The sequence below is a fragment of the Diabrotica virgifera genome, chromosome 3 (genome assembly GCF_917563875.1).
Source record: "Diabrotica virgifera virgifera chromosome 3, PGI_DIABVI_V3a".
Taxonomy (NCBI): domain Eukaryota; kingdom Metazoa; phylum Arthropoda; class Insecta; order Coleoptera; family Chrysomelidae; genus Diabrotica; species Diabrotica virgifera.
The window spans coordinates 197845712-197857845 of record NC_065445.1 but is presented as its reverse complement, the minus strand read 5'-3'; the positions used below and the strand labels follow the sequence as shown (position 1 = coordinate 197857845).

General features: G+C 35.1%; 1 protein-coding gene across 8 annotated transcripts in view; it reads left to right on the top strand.

Annotated features, from left to right (window-relative positions):
- LOC114333623 (tau-tubulin kinase 1) overlaps positions 1 to 12134 on the top strand; it is a 345869-nt gene that overhangs the window by 180202 nt on the left and 153533 nt on the right. For all 8 annotated transcript variants that reach the window (XM_050647122.1, XM_050647128.1, XM_050647124.1 and 5 more), the window contains exons 6-7: positions 2357 to 2574; positions 11065 to 11295. In XM_050647122.1, the coding sequence (XP_050503079.1) occupies positions 2357 to 2574; positions 11065 to 11295 (449 nt within the window). The remainder of the gene's footprint in view (positions 1 to 2356; positions 2575 to 11064; positions 11296 to 12134) is intronic.

Sequence of the window (12134 nt, the reverse complement as noted above, 5' to 3'; positions counted from 1 at the left end):
AATTTTCCAAGCGACAAGTATACTTAAACATTAGGAGACGTCATGCCAATATTTTTTTTGATCATTTTGAAATAAATATATTTAATTTATTTAGTTGGCAGGACCCAGAAAATTATGAAAACTTCATTATTTTCCTTGCATGTTTGTATACATATATACTCCGTTAGCCCGTTTGCAACCCTCCTGCCCAAAAAATTTTCTTCATAAAATCGATAGTATCCTGTCATTCTACGGATATGGCAGGACTCAGATATTCATCGCAAAACCCTATTTTTATTTTTTGGGAAAATCTAGTTTTTATACAGGAAAATGTCACAGGAAATTTGTGGATGTTCCCACAGATTGTAAGTACTTCGTCTACCCTTCCAGTACTGCAAAAGGCAGGACTGAGAAAATCCTGGCTGAACTTCTGTATAACATCTGCCGGTCTATATTTAATTATCTTCAGAAACGTTATGAAGCTTGTATACAACGCCATTGTACACATTTTGAACATAGGTATTCATTATAAAAATCAATTCATAAATGTATTTTTCTATATTCGGTACTGTTTATTTTGGCGGACACTGTATTTGAAATTAAACTTCACACTAAATTTTTTCTTTATTTTCATCCCCTGTAACTTATTAAAATAAACATTAAAGAAGTTTTCAGGGACTTTTGGCCCTCGGTAGTAATGTAATCTTTCTGAATAATTTTTCAAAAATACTTATTAGATTTCTCAGGATTCGAAAAAATTTAACGCATTTAAATAGCATTGGACCAAGATTTTGCGCCTACCCCCTTAATCAAAAAATCTATAGTTAATGGCATAGCTGCATCCCTTATGTAATGTGTTGGGATGCAGGTGTTTATTTGATGTATGTATATTATTCACACCTGTCCTATTGTGTCCTATGGACGTTTCCTATTAACCTTTGGGACGTACTGTGTCTTTTTTGTTCTTTTCTCGTAGCACCACAAACCGGGGTGGGTCTTGACTGACTGCACAATTCGCATCCATCTCGAAGGGTCGTCCATGATAGTTGGATCAGTGAATAGCCCCACTGTTCTTAAATGGCCATCGCATTCGAGGACATCCTAAGGGCCTTCTTCCTTTCGAGACTTCCTCCCAGATTAGCTTGGCAAGGCCGTTATAGGGAGTTTATGAACATGGCTTACACTTGGATATCGTGGACGTTGGATATCATTCACCATGGACATCTTGGACGTTGGGATTTAATCTCTTGGACTACGTCGCTAGCCCTATACATTTGTAGGTACGTACTAGGGATGGCATGATGGAACTGAAGCGGGTACGTCGGAATATGTTTCAATCGACTATTCCACGTATTACAAGTGACAAAACTTTGACGGCATCGGTTTCGATTCCAACGCCGGCCGTATAAAATAGTTGAGTACACTTTCCGGAACGACCGGGCAAGGGATTTGAAATGAAACTTGAACTACTGATCTCTCGGAATAGGTACCATAGAAAAACGCATCGACGGCGTCTGTTTCGATTCCAACATCTCACATCTGTTTAATGTGATGGGTTCAAAAGAATTTCAGGTCCATATGCCGGTAACAGATTTCTAATTTATGGCAGGTCTAGTTGTCATTTAAAACTGTTAAAATTTTTACTCTTTCGCATTATGTTTTTATTTATATGACTATAATCCTAATCGATCCTATCTTCTGTAATAACTTAGTGTCTTCATTTTCCATTTGCATAACCGAATTCTGAATAAACCTCGACGTTAGATAAATTAAAAACTCATACTTACATGTAAGAAAAATTTGTTTTAATAGTTGTTACAGTCGGAAAACGTTTGTTATTTATAGAAATAGGCAGCAAATACAAAATAAGTAATTGATGTGATCGTTCATGGGTATTCTTTCATTTTTCCGACTGTATATAGATTTACGAATTGTAGGAAAAATCCTCTAGATTAAAAATACAAAATAATAGGTACCCACTAGTTTGATCGTTTGAATTTGATGCAGCACAAGACAATAGTGGCACAACTAGGAACAAGCTAGGACGATCGATATATCGTCTTTTCACGTCGGAATCAGAAACTCGCATTAGGTTTCTGGAATAGGTATTTGTTTGGAATAGATTCAGTTCCAACCTATTACCGATAAATGCTATTCTGTACCATCTCAGTACGTACTGTGTTGCCGATAAGAAATTCCATTCCTAATCTTTCTTGCGCGGAATACTGGAAAGCTTAGACTTCTTAGAAACATGGAAGTAATCATTATTCCATGGCATTTGTTGGACACTTGATTTTGTGGGCTTACCCATACTTATCATGTACGTTTCGGAGTAGTTCCGTTAATTTCCTATATTAGTAATTTTTTTTTCTTTTAGAAATGGGTCGACATGATGACTTGTGGAGTTTATTTTACATGTTAGTGGAGTTCGTGAACGGACAGTTGCCTTGGAGGAAAGTTAAAGACAAAGAACAAGTAGGATTGATGAAGGAAAAATACGATCACAGGTTATTGTTAAAACATTTACCGTCCGATCTCAAACAGTTTCTCGATCACATTCAAAGTTTGGAGTACGCTGACAAACCCGATTATCAGGTAAGAAAATATATTTTTATGTAGATCTGCTGAAATATATAAATGGTTAGAATGGGTGTTCAGATCTTCCAAAATATGTATATGTTACCGTTAAAACCCGATTTCAGTTAAAACCAATTTACCAGGAAAAACTAGTTTTAACTATGCGCTTTAGACAATTCTAGTTTTAACTAGTCATAACTACATTTGACTGCTAAATTCAGTTAAAACTAGAAATCCCGAATGAATTTCATTTAGAGTAGTTGTAAAAAAAAAAAGAAAACTTGTGTTGGAGTGAAAGTAAAAAGAAAGATATACTCCAACAGAAGTAAGGAAAAATGGAGTAACTAGTGGGACAAAATGGGACAAGAATGAAGAGAGATTGGATGTAAAGAAGAGAGTGAAGTGGCTTCTACGTTGAGAAGCCGCAGTAGGAAAAATACTACTTTCCAGTAGTATTAGTGGAGAAAAGTGGAAGGATAATAGGGATAGAAGTAGAAGTATGAAGAGACAGAGGCAAACGGAATAGAGTTGGCTAGCAAGAGATGCAAGAGAACAACTTGACACTCAAGGATGGATACGGCTAGTTTGCATGCCTGTCGAAGAACAGTAGTTCTAAGTAGATAGTAATGATGACTAAAAGGTACAATAATAAACTAAGAATAATGTACTGAAAATGAATAATTGCTAAAGACAAGAACAAAATAAATAAAACTAACAAATTAGGGGCGCCATGAAAATGATCTTCGATCATTCTCCCACTGCTGTCAAATATTAAATATATTAAACCTGTAATAATGAACATAAAGGAATAATAAAAATAAATGATATACAAAATACATAAATATTTATTAAAAATAACTACTAGATTTAACAATCTCTGAGTTAGACAAAGCATATACTGTGACTCTAAAATGACATATGTTATACAAAAATTACAGTAGGAAAAATGAAAGAATACCCATGAAAGAACATATAAAACACGATGTATTTTCCTGCCACCGTGTCATACAAAAAATTGGCCAGCGCAAGTGCATGTAATAATTATTATTAGATGGACTTGCGCTGGGCAATTTTCTTTGTGACACGGTGACAGGAAAATACAGCGTGTTTTATATGTTCGTTCATGGGTATTCTTTCATTTTTCCGACTGTATAGTTATTTAAGATAACAACAATAATGTTACCTGTTAGAAAATTATATAAGTACCTCCTACTTACATATAGGGTACAACTCACATGAGTCTTCTACCAAATGGTTATAATACGCTTGCTACGTACCACTAAATTGAAACCGACGAAGATGAAAATAATACAAATAAATAGACACAAGCCTGATTACGAGAAAATACTATAATGGATTAAGCAAAAATTAATGAATAAAATTGAAGCGAAGAAATATAATATGAAACCTACTTGAATTTACCGAATGAATGAAGATAAGTAAATGAACAATAAAATATTTGGGAACAAGCAATTAATATTACAAAATAAATATCAAACCAATAATAAAGTATAAAAACCTAATTTTCTGGGACTGATTACCTTGTGCACAATGTAACGTACCATATGATCGTAAATAAGTTTGGGAACCTAATACATTAATAAACAAATATGTTATATAACAAAACACAGGCAGCTAAATCTGAAAAAATATTAATAAACATAGTGCATTACCAAAAGTCCGAAATATAAAACACAAAAGTTCCTCAAATCACCAAACTGAGTGTTCCCAAACAAACCCATTCCTCAAATGTATAACCAAAAGGTTCCCAGAAAATGAGCACTAGGATAGTGCCAAACCATGCTTCCTGTAAGCACTGGTGTAGACCGAAAATGAAGCTGGAACGCTTCGCTTGCTCCCAGGTGACTGACTATGTAGCCGGAATAGGTTCCTCTCAGGTTCGTTTTATATTACTTCCCCAAAAGGCTAAAACAAATATTTCCCAGTCTTAGTTTCAATGTAAAAGTCTAGGAAAAAGTCAAAGGAGAAACTAAGAAGTGGTTTTTAGTATAGATTGTAATGTAAAAAAGGGCAATTAACATACAAGAAAAACATTCATTATTGGATAGTACATGACCAAAATTTGACCTTCAGAGCGAAATATGTGACAATTTCAAATTACAGTAAAGAATAAATATGATTTCTTTAAAATAATTATAAGATACTTATTAGGTGTTGCAATAAATTATACAGATATCAAAGATACCTACAGATAAATAGCTAAAAGTTAAGGTGTGGATTTTCTCTGAATGAGTATTACCTAAAGATTTTGGGTGTGCAAATTGGATTATTTCCAACATTAATTTAGAAATTCATATGTTTGGTTATGTTAATAAAATATTAGAAAAGAATATAGAATTTTCCTGGAAACATTGATTAATCTATATAAAATCCAAATAGAAATTGACTTGAATCCAACAATGAGAATCCCATATTTCACAAAACCGATATACTTAAGCGGTCATAAAAAACCTGACTATGTAAAAAGTAAATAATTACCGGGAGTAAACTCCTAGTGGACTGCCATTTTCCCCGGTTCACGACACAGCTGGTTACTATAATAGTATTTATGTAACGACAAACTGAGAACTGTAGACAAACTTAATTAATTTATGGAGATATTCTCCGCCATTTTGGGTACTGATACTTCACTATTTCGGCTCCACGAGTCAAGTGACGAGCGAAATGTGCTTCTCTCTAAGGTAAACGTCAAACTCTCAGAACGCGAGGTCATATTCGCCACCAGAGGTGTAGAGCATGTTCCGTACATAGAAATGTGACGTCATGTAAGTGGTCCTTTACGAGAAAATTAAAGAAATTAAATAAGAGACCTAAGGAAAATAATTATAAAAATAATTAAAGCGCTAAAAATGATATTATAACGGGGGGACCGTTACATAGTTTATACTATGATCTGCTTTTAAACCAAGAGGAGTAATCCAAATTTACCGCGCCGTAATTCTTATTTGTAATTGGTCCAATCTCAGGCCGGTTTACTCCAAGGTTAATAGATTGGGCGTAGGTTGTCTCGTAACTATAGACCAATCAAATGCTCGCTTTTTAAAGGCGGGAATACGTCACCCGTACGACATTTTTGAAATTGTCATAAGTTTCAATGCTAATAAAACGTTCAAAAACTTAGGTTTTGCAATATATTTTGGGTTTTTTTGGTTATAGATATGTTACCGGCTAAACCCTATTTCAGGACAAACTAGTTTGGTCTAGGCCAAACTAGTTTGTCCTAAGCGCGTTAGGATAAACTAGTATGGCCTAGGCCAAACTGGTTTGTCTTAGGCCAAACTAGTTTATCCTGATATAAATACACACACTTCAGGCCAAACTAGTTTGGCCTAGGCCAAACTAGTTTATCCTGGTATAATAAAGACTCACACTTCAGAATAAGCTAGTATGGCCTAGTCTAAACCAATTTAGCTGAGTCGAAAGTAATTTAGCGAACATGTAAGGATTTTTACATGCGGGGAATTCCCAAATCACGTCCCAACAGGGGTGGCAAAAAAATTATACATCGATATATTGTATCATATGATACATCGAATGAAGATATTGATACGTGCTATAAATCAATATATTCTTGTATAACTAAATAATATAAAAAATAATAAATAAAACGATGAGGTTTTCTCCACAAATTAAAAGAAAGGATACACTTACGAATAAAATCGAGCACGAATTAATATTGTCTTCACCAATTTTGAAAAAATGTGAAAACGTTGAATTATCCTCGTCCGTCTGTCCGTCCGTCCGTCCGTCCGTCCGTCTGTCTGTCTGTCCGTGAACTCAACTCCTCCGTCATTATACCAGGTAGAATGACTAATGAGGTGTCAAATGAAAGCTTATAATCCAAGGATGGTACCAACGGTGAGAAATTTGACCTAGGCTGTCTGTCCGTCCGACCGCGAATGTAACTCAATATTATTGTTTGTTTGTTACGAATAATTATAATTTTAATAAAAATGAATATTTTTCCAAGAACAAAGTATTTTGTTCAATATATTATTTATATTAAGCCATACTAGTTCGCTGAATTACTTTCTTCTTCTTGGCTTTTTCCGATTATGAGTTTGCCCGTTTTCGTCTTCCATAGCACTCTATTCTCCCAGTCGCCATCTCTGAGGTCACTATCTAGCATAGCATTTCCTATGTGAGTTTTCCATCTCACAGCAGGTCTTCCTCTCCGCGGGTCCCAGTCCAGTAATCTTTTCGGCCACCTGTGCTCCGGCATTCTTTGTACATGCCCGTACCATTTCAGGGCTCTACTTTTACTACCACAACTTTTTTGTAATTGAGCATTCTACTTCTATTCTGTTTCATATCTCCTCTGTTCTTATTCTATCCTACCTGGTAATTTGTAGACACCTTCTCTTAAACTCCAATTCAACTGTTGGTATTATTTTTCGTATTATTGTTGTCACTGTTTAGTTAGAGTGTTCTTCCATATCACTCCATGAAGTGCTTTCGTGGCTTGTTTTCTCCGTACTATTTTCATTTCTATATCTTTCATACAAGTGCCATCTCGGTTTATCATTTACCCTAAATACTTAAAAGTCTTACAACTCTTAATAGTGTCGTCTAAACGTACGTTTTAACCAACAACGAATCTGTAATCAATTACTTTCGACTAGATTAAATTGGTATAGACTAGGCTAAACTAGTTTATCCTGATATAAAAATATACACTTTAGGATAAACTAGTTTGGCCTGAAGTGTGCGTCTTTAATATCAGGATAAACTAGTTTGGCCTAGGCCAAACTAGTTTGGCCTGAAGTGTGTGTATTTATATCAGGATAAACTAGCTTGGCGTACGCGAGATAGGACAAACCAGTTTGGCCTAGGCCATACTAGTTTATCCTAACGCTCTTAGGACAAACTAGTTTGGCCTAGGCTAAACTAGTTTGTCCTGAAATCGGGTTTGGCCGGTAACAAATATATTAAGTGGTTCTTATATTGATAATTATATCAATTTTTCCCTTAAAAATCAATAGTCTGCGGACAAAAAAATAGAATTGATTTGAAGAAGATTTAACATTTATTGTGTGTTTTAAATGGAGATAACAGTTAAATTCGTACAAAAACCCAAAACAAAAAGTAGAAAAAGTTTAGCAAAATTACATACTTACTTATTATGGTTTTTCTGGAATGTGCAGCATTTTTATCATGTAGTCATAGGAAAAAAAACTAAACTAATAATGTAAATAATTTATTTTTAGATTAGATTAGATATACGTATTAATTAAAAATTAAACAAATAAACAATATTAAAGAAAATTATATAGAAATATTCGGAAACGCAACCACAACATAAAAAAGAGGGTTAGGTTTGAACCACAAACAAAAACTGTCAAGTGTCAACCTTGACTTTGTCGTACGAGTGACGTAGTCCTTCCCCTACCTCTCGCTTTCGCCCACATAGTTACGAGATAACCTACCTCCTATCTATGAACCTTGGGTTTACTCCACTGTTATGAAATTTTGACACTCATGACATTTATGAAATTTTGACACTACTGGCATTTCATAGGTTAATTAAGTTATATCGGCTATTTTTTGTCTCTTTTGCATTATTATTTACTACTATAGAACTCTTTAGCGACGTATTAGTACAATATAATATGTATGGATTACCGTCGAAGGCCGATATGATCAACCAAAAAAGAAGATGTATTTGGTGATTTTTCTAGTGACTATCTTGGGTGTGAATCTGTCTTTTTAGTTTACTCCTCCTGGTTTAAAAACAAACCATAGTTCAAACTAATTTTTACTGGAATTACTAGTGAATACCAGTTAAAATCGTTTCGAGAAGAGACAAATACGATTTGGCTTGTTCGGGTAGTGTTAATGACGCCCGTTGGTAACAAACTAGTGTGTGTAACTGTTGATTGTTCTGCATCGTTTTTATTGGTTATATTACACTACTGTGTATTATTCACCGAGTGATAATGTCGAATAACAGGTTGAGAGAAGAACACGGAAAGAACGTTTTTTGGAAAAGATTTTACAAAAGGAAGAGACCGAGCAGAAAGAAAGTCACTACAATGTTGTGACCAAAAGCATGAATAATAAATGGATGGCCGAAGTACAAAATGCTGAACTGTCTGCCAAGAAAACGCCGTTACAAAATCGAAGACTAAAACGATTGAGAATTATTGAAGTTGGCGAAATAAAAAAGTTGGCTTCTAGAATTGATCCCATCAAATATATGTACCTGCCGAAGACATTTTTATAATTTAAGTAGTTCACGTTGCTACTGTTCATGGAGGGCGGGATAGGTTGAAGACTGAAACCGCCAGATATAACAATTAATATGATAAATACTTTTATACCAATGTATGAAACCTGCCAACGGAAGAAGAGTAAAAATATAAAAGCGAACAGGGGTCTTGTTGCATTCAGAAAAATAGTCGCTTTCAGGTAGATTTGATCGATATGCAATCACAAGAGGATCATAGCTACAGGTGTATTATGGTTGTTCAGGAGTTGAGATCGGAAAATAAAGAATCTGGTGTTGAAGAGGCCGGTCTTAGGGCGAGGCCCCATTAGTGCTTTGTGTAATCAAATACTTTTGCACTATCTTGGCCACGTGCGGTCTCACAATATCTTGCTGAAGGATAAATTCTGGAAGGTAAAGTTTTCAATCCTAATAGCAACATTAATAATATTGAAAAATATTAAAAATAGTACTAAAAGGTTTTTAAATTGAAAACTTATTGGTCCATTTTCCTGGTAACACCTCCAAGGCTTCTACAATTTGCAAACCAGATGGATGCTGCAGTGAAGACAAAGGGAGGGAATTCTAAAAAGTTGCAATTCACAACCCCCGTCTGCACCTTGGTAAAGTTCAGCAGGCCTACGCCTCTACGATGATGACTCCAATAAGCGCCGAGAATCGTGGATTCAGAGTGCTGGACTGAGCTCCGTATTCTAAGTGAAAAATGAGATTGTTTTGCCTTCGCATTGCAACTGAATAAAAATGGTATACATTTTTATTTTATTTTATATTAGTATTACTCCTATAGAGTAACTAGGTCCATTTTTCCGTTGGAACTTTACCAAGCTGCAGACGGGGGTTGTGAATTGCAACTTTTTAGAATTCCCTCCCTTTGTCTTCACTGCAGCATCATCTGGCTTGCAAATTTTAGAAGCCTTGGAGGTGTTACCAGGGAAATGGACTAATAAGTTTTCAATTTAAAAATCTTTTAGTAATATTTTTCAATATTATTAATGTTGCTATTAGGATTGAAAACTTTACCTTTCAATTGCCAGATGATACTAGTCACCTACTCCATACACGTCAGTTGCAATGTGGGGATAAACTTTCATGGTTTGGTCTACGCCTCTCCGATGATGACTCCAATAAGAGTCGAAAATCGTCTATTCAGAGTGCTGGACTGCGCTCCCTGTTCTAAGTGAAAAATAAGATTGTTTTGCCTTCGCATTGCAACTGAATAAAAATGGTATACATTTTTATTTTATTTTATATTAGTATTACTCCTATAGAGTAACTAGGTCCATTTTCCGTTGGAACTTTACCAAGCTGCAGACGGGGGGTTGTGAATTGCATAGTGTAGAATTCCTTCCCTTTTGTCTTCACTGCAGCATCCATTTGGCTTGTATATTGTAGAAGCCTTGGAGGTGTCACCAGGGAAATGGACCAATAAGTTTTCAATTAAAAATTTTTTTAGTAATATTTTTAATATTTTTCAATATTATTAATGTTGCTATTAGGATTGAAAACTTTACCTTTCAATTGCCAGATGACGCTATTCAAGTGAAAAATAAGATTGTTTTGCCTTCGCATTGCAACTGAATAAAAATGGTATACATTTTTATTTTATTAGATAAATTCTGGATCCATATTTTCCGCAAATGGGACAACATGTGGTTCAAGAACTTCGTTAATGTACCGCTGTCTCATCATAGGCCCTCGCCGAATAACTACTAGGTCAGAGCGGCAATTTAAAGTTATCCTACCTCAAACCATAATTATTGAACCTTCGCCAAAAGCCTGGTTTTCTTGAATTGTGGAATCCAAAAACGCAAGCCTGTCCTTCTCCATATTCTAACACGTACATCAATGATTTAAAAGAAATCTGGACTCGTTAGTAAACATCACGTTACTCCATTATGCCATGGTCCAATTCATGTGGTTTTCTGCAAAAAATCGTCTGGCTCTACGATGTGCAGAGGTCAAAGGAGGTATTCTAGCTGGCCTTCTTATATTCAACCCATGTTCGTGAGACCGATTACGTATAGTTTGAGTATTTACTCTTGTACCCGTAGCTTCTATCAACTTATTTTGTTGCTTTCGAGCTGTACTTCGACGACCTCTGATCGTCGAGAAATCCAGGAATGAGATTTTTTTTTGTTATCTGTCAGTTTGAATTGATCAAAGACCAATGTCCAGTTTTTTTAAAGACATAACAATATTACTCGAAATAATTCGTTCTCTAGATTTGGTTGAAGCTTTGAAACTAACTTTGATCTTTCCAGATGCTGATATCTTTATTCGAGCGGTGCATGAAGCGCAGAGGTGTTAAAGAAACTGATCCGTACGACTGGGAGAAACCATCTCAGACCGACAACCAAGTGGTTACGCAGCAACCAGTGACGGGTACGACCACTCAACAAGCTACAGCTCCAACGACAGTTCCAAGACACACCCGACACACTCCTACAACGGATAACAACCAGGAGAATATAGAGCCCACGGACAACAAAGAGGTCAGCACGTTGAATAACTGTAATAACCTTTTTCTGTTTTTATTTTGCATGGTTTTATTTTTATTTATACTGGTGATGGTTTGGTGTTACAGGTTACAGGTTCTTGAGGTCTGTAACCTTGAAAATATATGCGCGTCCCTACTGGCAAGAAGGTTATGATAACCAATGAAGTAAGAATCTTCTTAAGAATATCTTTCGGTAATTCAGTAAACCGTAAAATAAATATTGAACAATATTTAGGTACAACAAGTGTACTGTACTCGTCTGACTTCGTCTTACTTTGTAAGCAAGACACAATTTGACTGTATTGTCACTACAATCCGTACTTCTTTTTCTTTAAGTGCCTTCTCCTTTAAGAAGTTTGGTATCATCACGGCTAGCTTCACCTTTGATAATGCTGCTCTTAACAGCTCAACAGAGTTACAATTGTACCATGGTCTCCAATAGGGAACTTGCATAAAATTTTATATTCGAAAAAAATGTTATAAATCACTACAGAACATAATTTAAAACATGTATCAAAGATAAAAAAAGTTGTTTTTGTGTCCCGTTTGGCCCCTAAAGACGATTCTAAATTCAAATTAAAGCAACTAGCCCAAAACGCGTCATGACGTCATACGGTTAATGTTTACATTCTGCACCAACAAAGTAAACAAAATTGTATATAATTTTAAATTAGACATTATAAACGTCAGTAGAAAATACATTTATTTGACGTCACAAGTGTTTTTGATCGTTTGAACTATTCATAGAAAACTTGTACTTTTACAAAATGGTTTTATTTTCCATAGTAAACCTTTTTACCTTTCCTTCAAAATCTGTATCAAACTCCAATCTCA